This window comes from Botrytis byssoidea, assembly GCF_014898295.1.
Source record: "Botrytis byssoidea strain MUCL 94 chromosome Unknown BBYS_002, whole genome shotgun sequence".
Taxonomy (NCBI): Eukaryota; Fungi; Ascomycota; class Leotiomycetes; order Helotiales; family Sclerotiniaceae; genus Botrytis; species Botrytis byssoidea.
In genome coordinates this window covers 1780685-1803074 of record NW_024065843.1, presented here as the reverse complement: position 1 = coordinate 1803074, position 22390 = coordinate 1780685, and the positions used below count along the sequence as shown (strand labels likewise).

The following is a 22390-nucleotide window of genomic DNA, read 5'->3' as shown; positions in this document are numbered from 1 at the left end:
ATGGATATCACAGCGTGCGTACACGTAGGAGCACATTGCAGAGTGGATATAGAATTTCACGGGTGGAACGATTGCTTTTGTTCAACGCTTCAAATATCTAGATATTCTCGCAAGAAATGAAGCGGTCAAAAGCGCAGCAAATTTTGTCACAACAACCTTTATCATCTTTTTCATGCTTATGCGAAGATATGTAATGTTCCGAGATACTAAAAGGTCGGCTGTTAGTAAGGGGAACACTAACAATAAGCTTCGATGGCAAAAGTATAAACTTACATCAGTAGGGTTGTTGAATCTCAAATTTCGGTCTAATTTAGTAATGGAATCCAAATCTTCCTTCTCTAGATCAAAATCGGTAACATGCAAGTTTTGTTCCAGACGGGATTGGTTGTTGGATTTGGGGATGACGGCGAGACCACGTTGGGTTGCCCAGCTGTAGGAGGTTAGCATTGCTTGACGGTATAGGAAGGATTAAAGAAGAGGAAAAGGAGAGGATTTACCGTAATAAAACTTGAGCAGGAGTCTTCTTGGTCTTCTCAGCAATCTTCAAGATATCTGGGTGCTCGAAAAGAGGTGGAGTCTTTTGAGCGTGGTCCCATCCAAGCTCGATGAATGATTGCGGACCGAACGATGAGCTAGATATATGAATTAGTATACGATTTCCCTTCCTCAAGTCTCCAGAAGGAAAGAAAACTCACTAAGCAGTAACCTTGATTCCCTCACTCTCGGCCAACTTCAACAAAGTACTCTGCACCAAATATGGATGATGTTCAATCTGCAACGTCGCCGGTCGAATTCTCGCATATCTCAACAAATCCATCAACAAGGCTCCTTGGAAATTGCTCACTCCGATACTCTTCGTCAAACCCTCATCGACCAATTTCTCCATCGCCTGCCAGGTCTCCTGAATACTGGCTTTGGATTGTTGCACATCGCCTTCCTTGTCGCTGTACTGCCATCCGGGTGGATAACGCACAGATGGATCTACATAGCGCAGCGCCACGGGGAAATGCACAATAAACAAATCGAAATAATCAATACCCCAGTCTGCGAGCTGTTTGCGGGTGATGGGTCCCACGCGGTCGCCGTCGTGGAAGGAATTCCAGAGTTTGGAGACGATGAAGAGGTCTTCGCGTTTGACGATGCCTTCTTTGATGGCGCGGGCGACTCCTTGTCCGGCCTCGACTTCGTTGCCGTAGTCTAGGGTGCTTGGTTAGTTGATGCTTTGGGGAGATTTGAGAGGGGAGGAGGGGAATTACCGCATGCTCCGTCGAATAGTCGATATCCGGTTTTGATGGCATTGTAGACTGTGTCGGCGCAAGTGGCATTGTCGACTTTCCACAAGCCGAAACCGACTTGTGGCATTTCATGGCCGGAATTGAGTTTGAGGGTTGGGGAAGCCATGATTATTGCGAGTTTCTTGGGTATGGAGTTTTGAGGAACGGGATGAAAATTGTTTGGATGGGAGAGATGGAGAGAGGTGGTGTTTTGTTTAATATGAAGTGTTTCTTTCTTTCCTTCTTTCTTTCCTCTTGGAGAGCGGGGTTAATAAGTAACTTATTAGATAAATGATGAGAAGGTGGGATGGTGGGGTGTGGAGGTGGGGCTAATCCTACAAAGTCGAGAGAAGAAACTCGTGGAAAGGTTGGATGGTACGATATGCGTGAATTTGATTGTTTGATTGTTTAATATAGATTCAATTATTCTCTTATTCCAATCTATTCACACTTTTTCCACTTCATAAGTAGGTAGGTATATGCAACAATCCATTCCTTCTTCAATGTTGCAATCCCTCGCTTCTTCCCATAGATTATCATCTTCCCATCAAAGCGTAACCCCGCTCTTAACAATCCCACCACACGCCACCACCAACAACAGGATAAAAATACATCCTCTTCATTCTCTTCATATACCTCTCACAACAATCTCGTGAATAAACCCTACACTATCCCCTACATCTGTACCTCCGTTTTGCATGCATCAAAGTACCGAAATACATAATACGAATTCTCATTTCCGAAAGGATAGTCCCGCTTGAGGCTGAATGCAAGTAAAAACTTTGCTCTTTAGCCTAAATGGTAAGTTTCGGCGAATTTAGTGATCGTTCCGGTCTGTGGTTGGTGGAGGATTGCATGCGATTGATATGTTTGGGTGAAAGGGATTTTAGCATGATTGAATTGGGTGGCTTGGTATATGGAGGATGTTGGTCCGCATTTGAATTGGGTATGGTTGTACATGTACATGTCCATGTGGGTGTGGAACGTGGATTTGGTAATGGGTACTGATGGATTGGTGGGCTGGTTAGCGAGGTGTGTTCAGGGGGTAGATATGAAGTGGACAGCGGGTTTCAGTAGAGGAGTTCCTACTCTTTGGAACGGGATTAGTGTCTCGATGTTCAAGTTTGCTTCTTTTTGCCTGTTCGTGGATCGGTGTTTTGCCTTTTTGCGTTTTGGAATTTATTCTCGAAAATCAGAAGGGATGTTACATTAACATCGGTAGAGTCGTTGCACAGGGTCAAAACTAGGAGTGACCTTTGCAAATACTTCTCTGTTGACAGTTGTCTCTTGATTTGAGAAAAAAAGAGATAGACATTAGGGTTATCCTAGAGGAACTGGTGGTGATGATACGTGGAGCTAATGATACATAAAGCTGACTATTGCTGTTCGTGTTTTCGGTAGAATTTGGTTATCATGTTTTGGAGGTTTGATGCTGGTCTGCGAAAAGAAAAATGGAGACCACGAATTGCATTCATTGCAGATCAGAAAAGCGGGTTGTTTTGGATGCTAAATGTCCTCTGCTTTGGAGAGAATTTCTAATGAGTCCTGCGAACACTGTGTGCTTTGGAGATGTCAAGTCTTTCAATGAGTCGAAGATCAAGGAGTGAACTTCATGATGGTTTAGTGAAACAAGGAAATCTGCATCATGGATTCATCTTGAACTATTTACATAGACATCCCATCAATTTTTAGCAAGCCAACTATTATGTTTTTAGAATTCATCGATCTCCTCATCAATTGGGTGCAACTTTTTCGTAGATTTCTGCTTTTCAACCCGTGCGAGTTCGTACGAATACTTTTCAGCCTTCTCTGCGATTGAAAACTTGCCGGTGATCTTGTAAAGCCCAACATATCTAAAGAAAACCGGTGGCGCGTGAACAGAATCAGAGTGCGCTCCACGAATGGCCAGAATCCATACGTTCTTCTCAAAGCTCAAATCCATCAAATCCGTATCGTCGCCCCAATATCCAAATTTCTTATACTTTAGTTAGCCAAATTCCTATTATTCCATGAGAATACTAATACACGTCACCCTTTTGGATGTTCTCGTAGCCCTCATTCTTGCCACCCCCAGAACCCAAAATGATAGACACAACTTCCACACTAGCCTTTCCACCTATTCCCTCTCTATGAACGCATATACCCTATCTCTCTGCTAGTCAAGTGGATAATGCCAGCAATCCCTGACAACCCGGCCATTATAACCTTCCGCATACACATCCCTTTCATCATCCTTCCATTTTATGTATTTTCCCAGCCGCTGGAATTCCACCCCCCGAAACATGTAGCTCTCTACATATTCGACGACATCGGGGTTTAAAGTATTGAGTCTGTCGATAGCATCAAAGTCGACTTTTGGATTCTCGATATCGGTAGAAGTCGGAAGCACAGATATTGTTTTGGAGGAGTTTTCATAAGTGGGTGTGGTGTGAGGTTTGTGGTATGAGGTTTGCGGTGTGCTGTGTGTGGTTCTTGTGAAATTACTCTTGCGGAAGCAAAATAGGCTTCTACAATGTAGAAGAATATTACAAAACTTTAAGTTGCGAAGATATTCAAAGAGTTTTGATATAAATTTGGCCAATTTATGCGGTAATGGTCATTTGTTCGCTATTTGTTTCGTTTGATTTGTATTGTAATAGCTGTGTAATTTCATATCAGACGTTCATTGAGTGAGTCATTAATACCATGAATAGATAGATCATGAGTCTCCAGAGACTAGGGTCAAAATTTCTCTTAGAAGAGTTCAAAGGTTGAAGAAAAGACTCCAGAACTCACATAGCCGAGTCGTTACGGCATCTGATTGGTTAGCTCAGCAGAAGCTCTGATTTGCCTGTCTTCTGGACTTGACAGTTTAGAGATGTGCTGAGTAGATATATCTTTACATGCTGGATTGAGCTATAATACAGTAGATGAAACAAGCACCCAATCAATTTAAGTCATGCATCTCGAACAAAATCTAAGGACTTTCATGTCTCTCTTCAACTCAAGACCTTCAGCATCCAGATTGCGTCGACATCTCTTCTAAGACGAGACTCTTTCCTACGGCCAGCTGAAATAATATTATATCCGTTGCAATCGACTTCATAGTTTTTGATGTAAGCTGACATAGGTTAATCCATATATGTTAAATCGATTAATCCTCATCCACGCTTCCCCCTCATACAACCACTACTATCTGGTATAGAGAGAGGTAAAAAAGTAACATGACATTATATTTAACACCAGAAACTTCTTATTTTCACCAAGAAGCCCTGAATATACAATCATATAATCAACCCGAGTCCTTGGCATTTGGCAGTCCTCCTCAAGCAAATCTCAACTAGATGCCCAGAAAGCTAAAATGCACTTTCAAATCAAGTCCATATTCCTATGATATTGTACTTGCAGTCTCTTTACTGTCTACATTTTTCAGCAAGTACAATCTCAATAACAATATTTCATGCTCTTGTGTTGAAAAATATTCGGTCGGCAGACGATAATAGTCAGCGAATCATGATCGCTTCTTTCCAGCTGGGCAATATGTAACAACACGGATTGTAGGAAGAATGAAAATGATTCACTGGAAAAGAACCTGCAAAAGACAAGAATACTCCGATGTTGTTTACTTACCTACCTACTGATATACATTCAAATCAAATCATGACCCCATAATTCAAAAACAAATATCAAACCAGCAAAAATATACCGACCCGCATGGGACTCGAACCCACAGCCTTTGCTACCGGAAAGCAATGCGCTACCATTGCGCCAGCGGGCCATTCATACAGAATTATTCTGAAGAGACTGCTGGTTTTTGGATATATCAAGGTACTTTGTCTTGGTACTGTTTGGTGAAATAATACAACCCACTGATTCAGAAGGAACCAATCTGACCGTAGATAACTCCCCGTCATAAAAGTGGCTTGGATAAGGAACGTAAACCGAATACAAGAAAGGGGAAATGAGACTTTCGCTTTCCAGTCAGCAAATGCTGTATCCATTCTCATTTTAAATGTAACAGCAAAAACATGCGAAGGTCCAACAAATTTCAATTCAGAAATTGGTTCTGTAACTTTTGGGATCGACTCATGTTCTTGTCAACTTGATCAGGAGAGTTGGGATTGTTTTCGACTCTTACGATTCCAGAGAGTTTTTCATTCCGCTTATCTGTTCACGATATGATCAGATCACTAACGTTGATGTCTTGAAGTATCTCATCCGGAGTGTTTGCACTAGACATGATATTTGTCGATCTGTGTATCTCAGAAGATTGAAGTGTCAAAGCCCTGCCTCAAAGGTCGTCAGATGAGGGGAAGGAAGATATGAAGAAAAGGGGAACATCGACGCTCATGTACATTTCTAGTAAGTAAAATCATCCAATCTTACCCTTGGATATCCAGGTTCAAATCGTGGCCGAAGGTGTTTGGTCGACTAGGTTTCCAAGACTGACACTCATTCAAACACGCCCGAGAAAGATCAATTATCAATTATCCTTATATCATTCATATTGGAATTCTGTATGCCAGATTATGTACTTTAAACCCATCCCGTCTAACCAATTAAGCTTGTACCTCCTGTTCCTTCCTTCATAAGATGATTATCATATCAATCGTCAACCAGAGAATACTCCCAAATCAAACAAACAATAAAGAGCGTCCAGGGTATCCCATTACAAATTTCCCAACACTAAATTAATTTCGCATATCCTCATCCACTACCAACTAAATGTCATCATTTCCGGGTTCAGCGCCACTGGCAGAAGTAAATGACTAGCAACCATGACCCCCAGAGGAAAGATCGCAATGAACTCATCGATGTTGTAACTCCAGGGTAAGAAAGGAGCTTTTGCCATGATGACCATCAACACGATACCGAATATACACATTAAGTATGTGTACTTGAAGGTCTTGAGAATCTTGGGGACTTCGAGGAAGAAATTGGAAAATTCAACTTCTTTTGACGTGGCACCCCATGTCATGTTGATCTCAAACATGTGGCAGAGAAGCGCTTGGGACATGTGAAGGGATACACCACCGAAGAATATCATGAACATGAAACACCATTTTAAGTTTTCAAGGACTAGAAAGGAGTACGTTAGTTTGAGGGCCTTGGATGAATGTAGAGAGATAGATGGAGAAGAGAGTGAAGATGAAATTAGAAAGACTTACTAGCAGGAAGGAAGGATTTTTCACCAGAACGATGACGTTGTACGGCAAGACCGACATTACCCGCGCCAGTAAACACCACAGTGATTGCGAGCCAATTTTGCCATGAATCGACATAAGCACGATCGAGATATCCATTCCAAAGACCAACGAATACGTAATTTGCAAGACAAATTAACCATGCACTACCCAATGCATAGTATGTACCGATGTACGCAACGATTTGAACTTTTGAGCCAATGTCGATACTGGAACAGATGAATTTACGGAAGAGAGGTGTGAACGGAGACTTCCATAACCATGTTCTGATAGGGTTGAACATAAGCTCGTTGCATCCATAAGCTATCAAAAGGTTAGCAAGATTAAAAAGCGTGAGAGATGATTGAGCTTACCATATTTTTGCCAGCGTGTCAATTCATCGTAAACAGTGAGAGATACACCTTCTTTGAATCCATCACCAGCCCAGGCGGCCATGCGGATGGTATAGTGCTTAAGTTGTAATCGTAGAGCCATGTCAAAGTCCTCAGAGACACAGGACTCAGACCAGAATCGTTCATGACCTTCTTCATCCTCGAAAGCAATCTCTTGGATAGCAGACCATCGGAGGATTGCATTGTGGCCTACAAAAGCTGCTACGCCACCATTGGCAACACCGTAACGAATAGCAGAGTAGATGAGATTTGTGAAGAAAGTAATGCCATTTTCGAAAAAGTTGTGCGATACTTGCATGACAGCAGAAGAGAATTGAATGATGCCGACGTCTGGAGATTGTTCCATTTCGCTAGCAGCATCAAGCAAGCAATCTTCTGGAACCTGGGTATCGGAGTCAATGAGCAGAATGTAGTCACCAATTCTGATATTGCCTTCAGCCCATGCTTCAGGGTTCTCATCAAGAACGTCCGACATGCAAGATTCAAAAGCTGCAACCTCATCAACCTGAGTCCAGGTAGCTGGTCTTTCAATATCTTGAAGTTTCTCTTCAATGGAATTGGATAAGGCAAGTCCGTAGTTCATGTTTGAGGCCTTCTTGAATTTTCCTTTACGTTCGTATCCATTTTGACCGTTGGGAGGACGGGCTGTCCAGCCAATACCATGATCAGCGTAAAAGTCAATTCTTTGTTGTCGAGTAGCTTCATCAAGAAGTTGAAGACCGTCGTCGTTGATAAATATATTTGCAGAGCCTCCTTGCAATTCGTAGGTAGAAATTGCTTTTTTGATTGAGGAGACTGTTGGAGCAATGACGGCAGCCAAGCCTTCCTTATACACAGGACATTGAATGGTGACATGTGGTAGTGTGGTGGTTAGAAGACGAGGAGGTGCTTTCGCAGAGAAGAACTTGGTGTTCTTATTCAGTTGCTGAATTGGACCGAAGCACTGCATGAGAACTCCGATTACAACGTTTGTGAAGAACTATCTAACGTTAGCAACCATAGAGATGGATCTTGATATTGCGGAGAACATACCAAGGAAAAGAAGCAATAAATTGGAGTGACAATCAGGTAGCAAAGAGATATCCAATGCTTCAATACTACGACTTCTATTGCCAGCTGAGCGTATCCTAAACCCATGATACAAACCAGAAGGCAGATTGAACAAGAGACCATGAATGAATTGAGGTACATGGTCGGTCTCTCTTCAACGATAGACTGCCCTGACTCTTCGTCAAGCTCGCGGACTTGAGTTCGAGGTTGTGTTTCATTCTTTTCATGTTCTGTTGCATTCCAGATAGTCTGCAGTAGACCGTCTTCGATTGCTTTGGCTCTATCAAACAGTAGTGTTGGATCATCTTCCCAAACAACGAGAAGAGCTTCTCTAGCAATGAAAGCAGCATAGTGAGCTCTGCGAGCACGGGGAAGATCTTCAAGTGTTGGTAGAATTTGAACTCGAAGACCATTGGTAAGAGGGACATCAAGAGCGTCGGGCGATCTTGTCAGAAATGGTTGAACGACGGTGGAGTTGATGGTCATAGCAGCCTAGACCCTACATTAGTATCGTGTTTTCTGGCTAATGTTAAGCTTAAAGAGTGAAACTTACAGAAACGTTCATGATCTTCATCGCCCTACCAAAGGTGGAGCTAGCTAGTGCTGGAGGACGACAGAGATATTCTGTCCTATCTTTGCGTACCATGACACCCTCATGCTGACCTGAATCATCCATAATCCACATCAGACCTCTTTGCTTCTGCCAAAGATAGTTAAGAATAACTTGATGTCTGATATCATCTAAACGATTGTTGCTATACAAGCTTTGCCTGCTCGATGCAGTAGGTGATGGGTCTGAATAGCCATGACGGGGAGAATCATTTTGAATGACAGAATTTGGGTCAGCTGGAGCTTTCTCTTTGCTTGATTCAGACTTCTCAGGCTTTGAGATCTTGAAATAGCTAAGAACACCCATGATTAAGAGAGCTTTAAAGAAGGTGGCTCAAGTAACGAAAGTGGTTTGCACGACGATGAGAGAAGAGAAACAGATAGACACATTGACGAAGACACAAACACATAATATAGATGCCCACAAGAAGGCGACACCGATAGCCTACCATTTTTGCATGCCAGCTCAAGATAGACACAGAGCCAGCCTTCAGCCAGACGGGAATATTTCATGGGTTTGATCGGAGCACCACCTACATGATAGCGTCTAGAACTGAGCGTAAATTGAGAAAAGCACGAACGTGGATTTCGACCCCAGTCCAATCGATATCCCCCGAAAAGCACTTTGGTACTTTTGACAGCTTTCCGCCGATCACCCTGAATCCCAGAAGATTTTCCTCAAAGTTTCCACTTTAATTCCATTGAACACAGCCAAACTCTCAGAAGTATGCATAAACATCGGACCGGCCAGTTTCCGAAAGCATGTTGTATTTCGAGCAGAGCTTCGTCAATTACTTGGAGCTATCCTTGGGGAGATCTATCGCTTGATAATGATCTAGGTCGTATAAGACAAGGAATATCTGCAACTCAAAGTGTCGACAGGGAGAAGAACACTCGCACAATCTGGTCCACAGGCATCGCTTCTGTTGAGACTCGAGCAAAACCAGCTGAGTTGAAGCGATGTTGGCCTATAGTGCCGTTGTACATACGGTGAGGGGATTTTTGCCTGCATGGAAGTATTGAACTCTATAATTGGACAGCAAGGGCAAACAAAATCATCCAGGGTTGCTTATCAGTATACGGTCGTATCAACCAGGGAATTCTAATCTCTCGCGATGCATGTTGCAACAACTGAATGCGGTTTTTGACAGGCCAATGGTATTTCAATAGTTAGTAGGGTCGCAGACGCGTCTGGCTAATATGGATTGTCGTTTATTTCTGACTTTGAGGCTATCGATCTTCAATGGTACTATCTTCCAAAATCAGCGGTTCATCCGTCTGACAGTTGGAGAATTATCGAATTAGGAAATGATACGCTCGAAATGGTCCAATCTCATGCCAAACAAGGAAGCTTATCGCCTAGCATCACGAAATTGGAAATCAGATTGAAAAAAATGGTAGATCCAACGTGGCAGCCATATCTTGCCCTGTCCTACTCGCTTGCATCCGTTTAAAGAAATGGATTACAAATCCACCTAGAAGGCTGAATCTGGGTACAACACCGTTCCAAAGCTCAGCTGGAGATGAAAAGATTCTTCTACGCTGTGTCTAGGTAACCAGTTTGAGCGATATTCTGCGAAAATTGGACGAACACGATGTTGTGTGCCAGCTATTCAGAGGAGAACCAGCAGTTGTCTGCCCAACCTCTTGCACCAATCAATTCGTAATGACCCACATATGACCCACAGAACGCGGATGCGTGGTGATGTTCTTCAAGGGCTTAACTCTGATCCATACAGAACCCTGTCGGACCTGATTGTCGTATCGAAATTCAAGATACGCATTCTCATATCTCAACCGTCGTTAAAAAGAAAATCTGAGCTCAGAATTTCAAATGCCGATTTTTTTCGAGGCGCACAATACAAGCATGGTGCTATAGTACATATGCGCGAACGAAAAGTAAGTAATACTGCCTAGGGTGCTTTTTTTGTTGCCTCGAAGATAAACATGTGATTGATGTGTGAATGAGCTCCCAACAACTTCTAAACGAGGCACATTGCATGAATAAACATATGAAAACGACACTGATGCGACCGTACTACAATGATCAATCTACGATGATATAATGATATGATAAGGACATACAACGTTATTCTGTTGTGTACCATCGGCCATATAAGTTGTGGTCCCTGAGTGATGTAGTTTAGATGTAAGCTTTCAAAAGCAGAATATTGTTGGTAGTCAGAAATTCTGGCAGTGGAAAGTGCTAGGCAGATCAAGGCGCTATAATAGGACAGGAACTCCAGACGGAAAGCGGTCCGGAGAGTGTTCTGTTGTGTTACTGTAATATACCATATTTTAACGGTCGGAAGAGCAGGTAATCTCTAATGCCGTCTTCCCTAGCCGAGCTGATGTGACGGATTCCGGGATCTTTCGCCTCCTTTTAGTCGTAGTACATGAAGATGTCGCCATTAATATCAAGAATGCAATATCACTTATAGTACTATACATTCGATGAATAGTTCAATCTCGCGAAGCTTGATTTTTCTGCCCCCAATTGATCTATATTGAATGCAACCAAAGCCAGCAATGAGGTATTGTTGGCAAGGAATCTCCCGTTCGTGTGCGTGCGTTTAATTCCGATGCAGGCTATAATAGTGGATCTTGTTTGCTTAGCACTTGCAGGTGAGCATGCATTGGGAATCAAGGTCATAATCAAAATCCATATATCGAGAATTATAGTATGTTGCTTTGTTTGTCCCGTCTAATAATAACTAGAAATCCATTAAACTTATCATATCCAAAGAAATCCTCCAGGGTCCGTTTCCTATCCTAATTACGCCGATCGTTACAGTAACTCAATCTTGTCCAGTCTTTGGCAAGCTAAGGCTAATCACACTGTTGCCACATATTCACTTGGTCCACAATCATTTGTCCACTCTTCTCCCATGTAGGAAGCCACTCGTTTCGGGCTTTCCAGAAATCGAGCTTTGCAGATGCACTTCCATCGACCCATGGCTTTCCATCTGCTCCATCCAGGAACCAGCCGTTCTCCCCTCCAACAGCAACGTTTAAGATAAGATAAAACTCTTGATCAAACGGGGTATTTTTTCGGCCCGTTTGTGACCATGGATCCACGATCGCTGTTCCATTGGAATCGCTCAAGGGGAAATTTCCCTGTTGCCACAATGGACTGGAAAACGGCCAATACATGACTTGGCGCAGCGTGTTATCGATATACGCAAAGATAAACTTCTCGGTCCACTGCAAGCCGTAAAGGTGGAAATCATCACCGAACTGGGAATGCAAAGCAGCTCTCACGTTGGTGGTCTTTTTGTATGCATCGCTGGCCAAATCTGGACCCCAATGCAAAGAACTGGATACGAAATTGTTGCCGCCAAGACTGTAGGTGTAGTTGTTGCCACGAGATTCCATGATATCAATCTCACCACTCTGTGGCCAGGATCCATAGGTATCCTCAACTGGCAGCATCCAAATGGCTGGCCAGAGCCAATCTCCTTTCGGCAGCTTAGCCTTGACCTCAACTTTCCCGTACTTGATGGTGGCACCAATCTTGGTATTGATGCGAGCGGACTTGGCTGGTTGCACGATAGTCCCGTTGGTTGCGTTTGTAGAAGTGACACAATTGACAAGTATATTGGAGGTGGTGGTGCAAGTTCCATCAGCGGTGAGATTGATGATATTGTTGGTGGTGATCAACGATGCATCTTGAATTGTAGGCTTAATGTAAAGCTGCCCATCTCGAATGAACAAATTCTCGGCATCTGTTGTGGTTTGCTCAAATTGGCCATTTCTGTTTTGATTGTCAGAGTCTGAATGCATGTACGTAAGGGAAGAAACTGACCCGTAGCCTCCTACTTGAACTTCTGTTGTCCAAATTTTTGGATCTAAAGCACCAGAGGAAAAGTCTTCTAAAAGGACTGGGCAGTACTTGTGGTGTGTGATTTCAGATAGTTTCAAGTAAATAATGAGACCAGTTAGACCCAATCCAAGAAGCAAACCGCAAAGAGGGAAAACCCATAAGAGGGTCTCCTTCTTTGCCTTCTTGTTAACTGGAAGGGGTATAGCATCTGCTTTGCGGACGCGACGAGATCGAAAGTATCCTGTTCCAGGGACTTCGGCATACTGAAATCCAGATCGAGCCCCAATTGTCGAGGCAGGTCTTGAATATGGAGGTGTCGCAAATGGATTAGAAGTACCAACAGGAGTCTGTGCACGGCTGTTTTCCTCAGATTGAGGGGTACTCTTTGGAGTGTTGACATGAGATATGACTTTCTGCATTTTTGCTGTAATAAGAAACGAGTGATGCTAAAGTAAAAAGTTGCACTATCAAAACTCAGACAAAGCTCGAGGAGATTTCACATTATAGCCCAATGCTCCAAGCGATCACCACAACTTGTTTCCTGAAAAAATAGAGTATTCTGCAAGCTTTGGCAGGACCCTTATCGGATGTGCGATGGTCGAGAAGGTGTATTGAGGACCCGCAGTCTACATGGGGCCCCTGTGACGCTAATAGTTCGTCAAATCGGAGTTTCCTTGATCTAAATGTCTAGCCCTGGCAACACAACACGACTATTGACGGAGTAGACCAGCAAGAATTTCAATATTGTTCAGCCTTAACTATCGCCCACACCTTAAGGTGTTGAACTGTTCTGGCCATGGCTCTTACAGTCATTACCCATGAATGTTACATTCATTGAAAAGCACGACAATGAAATACTTGGCTACTCAACATAGACCCCACTTTGCATTTTGAAGTAGGATTGAAGTATGAGAAAGGGGGTTTAATGAGAATCCCTTCATTGAGTGTTTATCTGCCCACTTTGTTAAAAATGTTAAATGAGAATATTCTGAGCCACACGATGAAGAAAAAATTGGCCTCGGATTTTCACGTCGCACATTGGTAGAATGGACGTGCGCCCACGACCCATTTCGACACAACAACATGCTATGAGGGTTTCTTAGTGCACGTCCATAGCCACCACGTGTGTTGTCTTCATCGTGTCACACACTTCTTTTCAGGTCTTCCTAAATTATGTGGCGTCAAAGGTGTTGTTATCTCACCCGAGAAAGTGAGATTATTGATCAAGTTGTGACCTGTGTTAAGACCCGTCATCTCTTGACCTGTGGGTATAGGATCAAATTTTGCCCAGCTTATCCCCGGACATCTGTTTTAGGGAGACTTAGGTTCTATGAGGCGTAGCGATGACCCTTGATTGAGAGCAAAGTTGGGGTGAAACGATGAGAATAGCATCGCTTTTTGGATATCTGAGTGGCCAGATACTGTTGTGGAAATGGTAAAGAGGCTGAAGGCGTTCAGCTGGAATATGAGCTTTGAAAGAGAAGGTGATCGTGTACCTATAGAGAAAAAGTATAAAGAACTCCAGATCTACAGATGAATCCAGAAAGAATCAGATCAGCACAAAGCTTCAGTCTTCCTTTTCTAAATAACACCTTTCCTGCAATCCTCGTACAGAACAGAACCATACACCGCAAACATGAAATCAACAATTGCACTCTCGACTCTTCTTGCGGTAGCCACAGCGACTCCCTTCCTCAAAGCTCGAACTCTCGATATCTCAGCATATAAAGCTGTGCCAACCGCTCCTGTCAGAGGAGCCCCTGCCGGCAACACGGCCACGGCGAGTATTACATACAACCCCTCATCTGCAGCAGGCGCCGCCATTGCAGCCGCAACTTCCTCTGTCGCTATTGTCAATCGTAGACATAAGCGTAGCTCTTGCTCGGGTACTTGCGCTGTCTTGGCTGCAGGGAATGGGCCTAGTGTTAACAGCCCGGATACTGCGGTAGCCTTTCAGGCGGATCAGAATTTCGCTGATGCAGCACTGAATGCTGTGACTCCTCCAGGCTATGCTCTGGTTGATGGATTCAAGAATGTTGATGCAGCTGCTCAATCTGCTACGTATCTAACATACATCTCCGACTCTGTCACTTCTTACGATTCTGCAATTTGTGCCAATGCATGCAACAATATCCAGGGGTGCACGTCTTTCAATATCTGTAAGTCTGCCCTTCCAACGTAATGCACCGAAACTAACGAATGTAGTCTTCGAGAGAGATCCAACTCTTGTTCCGGATACAGAGGACTGTCCAAACCCTCCCTCCCAAACCCTTATAAAATGCTCTCTTTTCGGTGGCTTGTTGGACGCTTCATCGGCTACAAACAGCGGCCAATGGCAAGCTGATTTCCAAGTTGTGATTGCTGGTTCGAACGCGTACAATTCAGTTGCGCCTCCAGCGATCCCAGGATATGGAGGAGTACAGAACTTTGGAACTGCTACCGTAAATGCCCCTGCAAATACTACTACATATAGTAAGTGCCGGGCAATTGTTATAGACCTGAAGCCTAACAAGAGTTTACTAATGGATAAATAGTGGGAGTGGGAGCTTTCCCTCAGACTCAACCATACGATCCGACTGTCTGCGCTGCTGCTTGCAGTTCAAAGAGTAACCCTAGCTGCGCATTCTTCGTATCTTTTATCTTATATGAAAATGGACAAAATGGTGTATTGTAAGATTCCACCTTCCTCAGATATATCTCTTTTGCTTCATTTATGCATTCTTGCCTTTCTTTCCAACTATAAATGGCTTCCTTAGATGGCAATCACTGACCCGCCGATTTCATAGTACTTGTACATATTTTACTGTCCCTTACGGATCCGACAGAGCGAACGAGATCGGTCAATACGATGCCCAGGGAAATCATTACACGATCGGCCACAGCTTTGGATTCACTGTCGATGGCGTCACAGCTGAATGAATCGAGCAAGTGCTCATATCACCGATACCAAGGTAGCTGCTGTGTCTCTTTTCGAGGGAGAAGGAGGAAGGGGGGGGCTGGTTTTGTTGGGAAGGAAATAATTGGAGGAATTAATTGAAAGATTTAGTGTGGGGAGATTTCAATAGCTTGCCTTTTTTATGAATTGAATTTTGAATTTTCTGCGAACAAACCATTAGATCCATCGGTAGATCCCGACTGTGCATTTTACAATCGTGCCACTAGTGATAAATTCCTCCCATATCATTGTCCCAAATGATGTCATCGTGTCAAATGATATACACCTGGCATGGATGAGGCATGGAGGAGGAAATTGAAGTTTCAAACGATTCAACCTGCAGCCCGAACTTCACCGCCGGTGGTTTCGAATATCCTGGCATGACTCAATATTTCGGTTCACTTATCTCTTAGATAAATTTCATATTTCAGGCAAATGCTAGAAGCAAGAATAGGCCATGGCTGAGTGGCAATGCGACAACTTAGAAACAAGCAAGAGCAACTGCGAAACAAACAAACAGATCTAGGGCCGTTTACGCAATCAGCAAGAGTGTACTCAGAATAGTGTGCAACTGTACACCAGGAAACAACCTGTTGAATACACACGGCTTCTCATCTGTTGCTATATACACCCACAATTGACAATGATGAGCTGTTTCAAGATCATTAATAATATTCGAAATTATCGGTCCAGGCGTATCGGCTTTTATCTCACGGTGTATTCCCAAGCGCTGAGACCCGTGCTTGAAAGATGCCGAGACGAGTCACCAATAACTCAATGTGGGGGGATACGAATGCTGTCAGACTCGACCGCAAGAGTGACCGTGTGCAGCGATAACGAAGCGATAGGTATGTAGATAGAGGGCTAGGAGTCGTAAAGAGGTATCTTCGTGGTTATCTTGGACACCAGTCGCAGCCGTTTCGAGATTGTTAAGGGTGATATTCACGCCTGGCTCAATACACCTGCGAAAGCTTCAAAATAACTGAGGAGGAAAGGGCAGCTCTTTATACTCGACCACCAATCCTTCTAGTGCCCCTCAGCTCAGCCTCAGCGATAATCATTTAGGGCTGATGATGTCAAAGCACCTTCAAGAACCATGATTCCCTCGCACGATAGGTCAGAAGGATTAATGAAACCCGACGATAATTGGTCGACCAGCATAAAAAGATTTATGGTTAAAATAAAAGTTTTTGATTCGGCGAGCAATATTGGATTGATTCCGAATTGATTATTGAATTAATATTGGATACATCGATAGATGTGTTTCAAACCCCAACCAAACTAGTCAATAACACGATAAAAACCGTCCTTTGTAATCACGTTACATGCAAAACCCTCACATTTCCATAAATATCCTTAAATAAAAAGTCTTCCGATCCACTTGAAAACTTTGTTTGTGAAGGGATATATGAGGAAGTCGAGCTTCCTGAGCTTTGGTTGGTTACTGGTAGCGCCTATCAATGTTGCACCACCAATCATTGTAGCTGTCACAGTACATGTTGGCGCTAACAAGGTTTCTTCCCCGCGTGCAAAATAATCGGATAAATCGAATTCGTCGAATTATAGCGGTAAAGCAAGCCGAAATCTATTTCCAGATAACGAGCACAGTCCCAGAATGTGATTGTCTCTGGGATCTTTATTTTGAGCTGCATACATCGGGGATTTATGGTGTTGTTGAAAATTGATTGTTGATGTATATAGGTGTAGTATCGTGCTCTTCCCTCATGGATTGTAATATTTGTGCTCCTGGTGAATTGTATAAAAATTCGAAATTGCAGTATTGCGGAATCATTCCTCGTCATGTCAGATAAACCAGTCAGTATGGGTCTACAATTATTTCCACCTCCACCATCAAAAAAGAAGACTTGGAGAAGTAACAGCGATGAGCGCAATATTTCCACATCCATGCCCGATCCCGATCCAGCTCATCGATCGCAATCGCTCGATATATTCGTTGATGGACGCCAGTCACCATTCGGTAGTCGCCAAACTCCACAAGATAGCAGAGCAGCGCTCATGAACGTGCCCCCTCCAGCCGTGCTTGCATCGGGTCGTCCAAGATCTCACACTTCTTTTTCGGAAGCACCTACACTTGTGAGAAGCAACAGTAATTCATCCAAATCTAGTCAGCACCATCAACGAGAAGAGCCAGTAATGAGATCCATTTTTCCAAGATATAATCCCGAAGTCCCATTAGAATACCAGCAGTATTATCCGACACAGCAAAGCCCACGACACATTCCACAAAACGCAATAAGTAGACAGCCATATTCTCCAGGAATCAACGAGGTGAGCCCCGGAATGGGCAGTCCAATGTCGTTAGGCCCTCAATCTCCGAGATTGGTTGGACGAGGACTTCAAGACGAGACATGGCCAGAACCATCGAGCTCCACCGACTTGAAGGAGTTATGGAAAGTGAGCAATGGATGGAAAGCATCAGCATCTGAGGGTCAAAAGTTCATCATGAAAATGAATAGTGCAGTAGAAGAGCCTATACACACTCTTTCCTCCGCTACCCAGCCGTTTTATACACTGCGTCTTGATCCCACTTCAACTTCAGCTCAAGTAACAATGACAAGGCAAAACCCAGCCAAGCCACCGAAAAAATCGCAGTCTCCAAGAACTGGTGTATTTCCGAAGGGTGATTCTCAGATGGAAGTGTTGATCACAACTCTTGAGGAACATTCGCGGCGATTGCCACCAAATGATGGTCTCGTAGCTCTTCTCTATCCTCATGCAGCCTCGACTATGGCAGTCGATCTGGCTGGACGTTCAAACGTTGCAGACAGCGCTTTAGTATTGGCAGCAGCCGAGCGCGAATGCGGGCGATTGTTGTGGGATGACGATACAAAGAAATTCTATCTCAGGCACCCCGCAGTCAATACTCCATTTCTAATAGCGATAAATTCATCGCCGGCATGGTCCAGAGTTGAATACACGCTTGAGCATCCAGAACTACCACATAACCTTGTGCGTTTAGTGAGAGATGGTAGTGGAACAGGATTCTTAGAAATCGATACAGGGGTAGCGGCTAGAATAGACGCGTTCTATATCGTGGATGTAGCGATTGCCGCTATTATGCTGGCTGCAATGGATGAGGAAAAGAGGATGCATATTGAGAGGTTCGAGGCACCTCCGGCCGCACCAGTACAACCTGATACACCAAGATCAAAAAGGAAATCCTTCTTGCGAGGGGATCAAATAGAACTGGACATAGAGAGTCAACAGAGTCCAAATTTTAAGATGGTCCCATCCAAGGAAAAGGATAAAAACAAAGAAAAGGTACCAGGATTCTGTGGATTGCTCTGGATGATGGTGAAGGCCATTGCTTGGATCTTGAAAATGACAGTGAAAGCAGTAGCGGCTATTGTAATTGGGCTCAGCAAATGTTTGACCAAGAAGAAACGATAGCATTGGACAAAAGGGTACACATGGCGTTTTTGACATTTGATCACGACTGGTAATGATTTGGACTCGGTTATGAACATAATTTCCTTCCTTGGGCTATACCCGGGGTATCTTATTACTATCGCAGGCCGATGAAGGGGTCGCACCCAGTATGATTCTCTTTGGCCATTATCGTTTCAGCATGCAGCCTTCGACATGACTGCAGGCCAGTTAAACAATTTTATCTCTTCCTTTCTCGCGCCTTGAACTTGACTCCATTCTTGTTAATACCGCCGATCGTTAAAGATTTGGCCATTTTTGCTCGTTGTAAATCCAAAGCCACCTCTGCATCAGTCAGGGCTTTAAGCCGTTGGCGTGCAATCGATAATTTGACTTCCAATTTATCTGCCTCCTTTTCCCGAAGTTTTCGTAGATTTCTGGTTGCTATGTCCTCCTTTGTATCCTCATCTTTCTTTGCGTCATCGGATCGATCATCCTCAAAATCAAAATCCATATCCATATCCATATCCATGTCTGAATCATCCTCTCCCACCTTTTCTCTCTGTTCTTCCTCGTCTTCCACAAATACAACTTTCTTTCCACGTGCTCTGATGCCCACGGCCCTCTTTTCTAATTGTTCGACTTCTTTCGCTGTCTTATTCCTCTCCGTCCGTACATAGCCCAGATCTTGTGTCTTGAACAATCGCACAGCATCCTGATTTAAAACTTGATTGCCTCGATCCCCGTTCACAGTTCCGGTATATCTTTTGCCGGTTTTCACAGGACCCTTTTTGCCCACCATCCCAAAGTAAAACTCATCGGGATTCTTCTCGAGCACTTTTTGCTTAAGCACCTTAAGCTTTGCTTTCTTCTTATTGAAATCTTTCGCTCTGGCAGAGTAATCCTACAGAGTTAATTAGTATTGTGCAGTATATCACAGGTTAATCACTCGACAAAATTCATACCTTGTGCTTTTCGAGAAGTCCCCATTTCTTGCGCTCTTCGGGTTGCGATCTCTCTTTATAAGTGCGCCCATCGCGGACTGATTTACTTGCTTTATCCATCTTCTAAACAATGCACGAATTCAGTCAAGAGAAAAATTTGTAGCTTTAAATCAATTTGTCGTATGAATGGGTGAAAAAGGATGAGCTTTTTGATGTTTTTCTTAGATGCGGGATTGTCAAGTAAGAAAGTTTGAATTCCGATAGACAAAATTTCGACAAGGGTTGACCATATGCGCTAAGAAGAACTAGTTCAACTTGGGAAACTACCTCAGAACATTCGATTTTCTTTCAAATTGCGTTGTGAGATAAATTATTGTCGTACATCTTCGATTCGGATTTCTTTTCAATTGATTTCATATGGCAGCTATGACTTCACAAAAGGAGGAGGTAGAAAAGGCTCCCAGGCTACCCATGCCATCGCGGAATCCTCTACCATTATCCGCAGCACAAGAAGCCCAGGTCCAAGAAGTTTACCATACTAGAGTACGAAGTTATTGTGCGGCAGAAATTAAGGGTATGCATTCGCATAGATATGGCTGAGAAACAGTTACTGATACTTAGCATTTAGTATTCGCGGAATGTGCCCTTGGAAGAACCTTTACTGCCCCGTTCAAATGCAGAGAACAAAATCGAGCAATGAACAATTGCATGATATCGCATGCCACACAATCAGAAAAGGATGCAGCTAGAGAAGAGTGGTTTTCTCTGAGATTACAAAGACAGCGGGATCGTGAAGCAAAGGAGGCGAGGAGGAAGGAACAGGAGAAATTTCATAGGGAATGGTGGGGTTTACCAACCGAAGACAGAGAGGGCGAGAAAGGCAAAGAATTAATGAGAAATGCTGAGAGAGTCGGTGGGTTTCCAAAGAGGGATGAAGGACAATTGAGCAAAGACCGGCATAGGTGACCGCGTTTTTCACCTGTAATCTGGGGTAGCACCGGCGTTGGGGTTCTTTGCAGCATTTTCGACTAGCGTATGGAACGCTTGACTGGGGATTCATGTACGACTATACTGATATTACATCAAATCGCATTTCTGGAACGGAAGAAGAATTTGAACCGGACTTTTTGGTTTAAAAAATTCGATGCCAGTGGCTGGCTATATTTGCCACTTCTATTGAACATTTGCAGGCAAGTGCCATTATCTTTTGACCGATTTCTTTCTGGTTATCGAAGCTCATCTCAGAAGCACAACGCTCTCGTCGTTTTGGGGTTCTGATACCGTACATCATATGCCTCATTGGTCCATTCCTGTACTTCTAGTGATTTTCACCGTCATTCAATGTTGAGACAACGCATGCGAACTATATGAAGTGAAGCAACTCCTAATTTATAACTACCTGGAAGTTGCTCTCAGTCTGTTCATCGATGGCACGTTCTTTGTTCGGTCTCTCGGAAGCTGAACATAATCATATTCAGACTCATTTTCTTTCGGGCTCCATGGAACCATCAAGCCCAGCAGATTTGCATTCGAAGATTATATTCGATTATAGTTTGCAGAGTCTAGGGGCTCTGCATGTTACATTTTAATACTACACACATCAGTTATTTTTTCGGGGACTTGGCCGTTGCCTAGGGCAACTTGTATTTTCATCACTTAAACCACTTTCCTACACTTTCATTGCGTCTGCCTAATCTCCGTCTTTGAAACCAGCGAGCCAAATCTCTTATCATGGGTCTGGAACGATTTTTGTATACCAATCATTCACTGCAACGAAAAAAAGCTTTCGAAAGATTTCAATGTTTAAGACCAAAAGTCATCACGACAATTGAAGGCAGCATCATCCAAAACCCATCTTTTCTATCATAGCGTGGCGCATGCTATTCCTGAACAGTCTGGGAACACCTACTAATATTTTCTACTTTAGATCCAACTAGGATCGTAACGCTATTATCATCGAGCATCAATAAAATGGGCGATACTACGACGATGTCGACGGTACCCACGATTTTGACAGCGACACCCGCTTCTGATCCCTCCATCACACCCTCTAATCTTCCCGACGAACCTCCTCTTCGACTCCCCGAAACAATTGGTGCTGTCATCGAGGTCCGCACCTCTCCAAAAGGTGGCCTGGGTATATTCGCCCTCTGTACCATACCAACCAACGTTCTCCTCCTAAGCGAACAACCTCTTGTTATTCTCACCGACACAGGAACGCGCACTGATCCCCTTGACGAACTCGTATCCGCATTATCTCCTTCTCGCAAATCTGCATTTCTGTCCTTACATGCTTATCAAGCAAATCCTCGAGAATCCAGAAATAGAAGCATTTTATATAGTAATGGATTTGGAGTGGGTAAAGTGGAAAACCTGTCAACGGGCATTTTCGAAACGGCTAGTAGATTTAATCATGCCTGTACACCAAGTGCAGAGTATAGATGGGAGGTGGATGTGGATGGGGTAGGAAGAATGAAATACTTTAGCAAGAGAGTTATTGAGGCGGGAGAGGAAATAACTGTAGATTACGGACATGGAGTTATGGGATTGAAGAGGTTTTACGGGTTTGAGTGTGATTGTGGGAAATGTAAAGGGGTGGAGACACGGGGTGGGGAAGGAATGGCGGAAGGAAAGGATGTGGAAATTTTGGAGGAGGTGGAACTCGAAGGGGTTGTGCAGTTAGACTGAAGGGTATAGAATTGAAAATGGCAAAATCTGGGATGGAACCGGGCACTCTAGACTACTTTTGAGGGCAAACTTTTGGATATCTGAAAGTTTGCTGGACAGTAAAGG

General features: G+C 43.6%; 9 protein-coding genes across 9 annotated transcripts; 4 read left to right on the top strand and 5 right to left on the bottom strand.

The window, feature by feature from the left end:
• Window positions 1-54: 54 nt before the first annotated feature.
• On the bottom strand, window positions 55-1695 carry EAE97_001304 (uncharacterized protein). The gene is made up of 5 exons (XM_038871815.1): window positions 1257-1695; window positions 696-1197; window positions 498-632; window positions 274-430; window positions 55-206 (listed from the first exon to the last, which is right to left on the bottom strand). Exons 1-5 carry the CDS (start codon window positions 1399-1401, stop codon window positions 177-179), a joined length of 969 nt encoding a protein of 322 aa, XP_038737716.1. The 5' UTR covers window positions 1402-1695; the 3' UTR covers window positions 55-176.
• A 1290-nt stretch (window positions 1696-2985) lies between these two features.
• On the bottom strand, window positions 2986-3473 carry EAE97_001303 (uncharacterized protein; the record flags this gene model as incomplete). The annotated part of the gene is made up of 3 exons (XM_038871814.1): window positions 2986-3249; window positions 3302-3401; window positions 3466-3473. The coding sequence occupies 3 exons, from the start codon at window positions 3471-3473 to the stop codon at window positions 2986-2988; spliced, it is 372 nt and encodes a 123-aa protein (XP_038737715.1).
• Window positions 3474-5967: 2494 nt separating this feature from the next.
• EAE97_001302 (uncharacterized protein) lies at window positions 5968-8815 on the bottom strand (the record flags this gene model as incomplete). The annotated part of the gene is made up of 5 exons (XM_038871813.1): window positions 5968-6332; window positions 6422-6760; window positions 6811-7828; window positions 7882-8391; window positions 8453-8815. The coding sequence occupies 5 exons, from the start codon at window positions 8813-8815 to the stop codon at window positions 5968-5970; spliced, it is 2595 nt and encodes an 864-aa protein (XP_038737714.1).
• Window positions 8816-10888: 2073 nt separating this feature from the next.
• EAE97_001301 (uncharacterized protein) lies at window positions 10889-14798 on the bottom strand. The gene is made up of 2 exons (XM_038871812.1): window positions 12314-14798; window positions 10889-12262 (listed from the first exon to the last, which is right to left on the bottom strand). The coding sequence occupies exons 1-2, from the start codon at window positions 12748-12750 to the stop codon at window positions 11338-11340; spliced, it is 1362 nt and encodes a 453-aa protein (XP_038737713.1). The 5' UTR covers window positions 12751-14798; the 3' UTR covers window positions 10889-11337.
• Window positions 13968-16251, top strand: EAE97_001300 (uncharacterized protein; the record flags this gene model as incomplete). The annotated part of the gene is made up of 4 exons (XM_038871811.1): window positions 13968-14490; window positions 14537-14803; window positions 14866-15001; window positions 15118-16251. The coding sequence occupies 4 exons, from the start codon at window positions 13968-13970 to the stop codon at window positions 15248-15250; spliced, it is 1059 nt and encodes a 352-aa protein (XP_038737712.1). The 3' UTR covers window positions 15251-16251.
• Window positions 16252-17066: 815 nt separating this feature from the next.
• EAE97_001299 (uncharacterized protein) lies at window positions 17067-18677 on the top strand (the record flags this gene model as incomplete). The annotated part of the gene is made up of 1 exon (XM_038871810.1): window positions 17067-18677. One exon carries the CDS (start codon window positions 17067-17069, stop codon window positions 18675-18677), a length of 1611 nt encoding a protein of 536 aa, XP_038737711.1.
• A 217-nt stretch (window positions 18678-18894) lies between these two features.
• Window positions 18895-19717, bottom strand: EAE97_001298 (uncharacterized protein; the record flags this gene model as incomplete). Its single annotated transcript, XM_038871809.1, has 2 exons — window positions 18895-19557; window positions 19619-19717. The coding sequence occupies 2 exons, from the start codon at window positions 19715-19717 to the stop codon at window positions 18895-18897; spliced, it is 762 nt and encodes a 253-aa protein (XP_038737710.1).
• Window positions 19718-20014: 297 nt separating this feature from the next.
• Window positions 20015-20563, top strand: EAE97_001297 (uncharacterized protein; the record flags this gene model as incomplete). The annotated part of the gene is made up of 2 exons (XM_038871808.1): window positions 20015-20171; window positions 20226-20563. 2 exons carry the CDS (start codon window positions 20015-20017, stop codon window positions 20561-20563), a joined length of 495 nt encoding a protein of 164 aa, XP_038737709.1.
• A 1005-nt stretch (window positions 20564-21568) lies between these two features.
• EAE97_001296 (uncharacterized protein) lies at window positions 21569-22285 on the top strand (the record flags this gene model as incomplete). Its single annotated transcript, XM_038871807.1, has 1 exon — window positions 21569-22285. One exon carries the CDS (start codon window positions 21569-21571, stop codon window positions 22283-22285), a length of 717 nt encoding a protein of 238 aa, XP_038737708.1.
• Window positions 22286-22390: the final 105 nt, after the last annotated feature.

What these genes read in the sequence shown, in the direction of transcription:
- EAE97_001304 (XM_038871815.1), bottom strand. Translation starts at nt 1,401, where the DNA reads ATGGCTTCCCCAACCCTCAAACTCAATTCCGGCCATGAAATGCCACAA. An exon ending in GGAATCAAGGTTACTGCTTA is followed by an intron (nt 633 to 695) that starts GTGAGTTTTCTT and finishes TCATATATCTAG; the next exon opens with CTCATCGTTCGGTCCGCAAT. An exon ending in GATTCAACAACCCTACTGAT is followed by an intron (nt 207 to 273) that starts GTAAGTTTATAC and finishes CCGACCTTTTAG; the next exon opens with TATCTCGGAACATTACATAT.
- EAE97_001301 (XM_038871812.1), bottom strand. Translation starts at nt 12,750, where the DNA reads ATGCAGAAAGTCATATCTCATGTCAACACTCCAAAGAGTACCCCTCAA. An exon ending in GTTCAAGTAGGAGGCTACGG is followed by an intron (nt 12,263 to 12,313) that starts GTCAGTTTCTTC and finishes CAATCAAAACAG; the next exon opens with AAATGGCCAATTTGAGCAAA.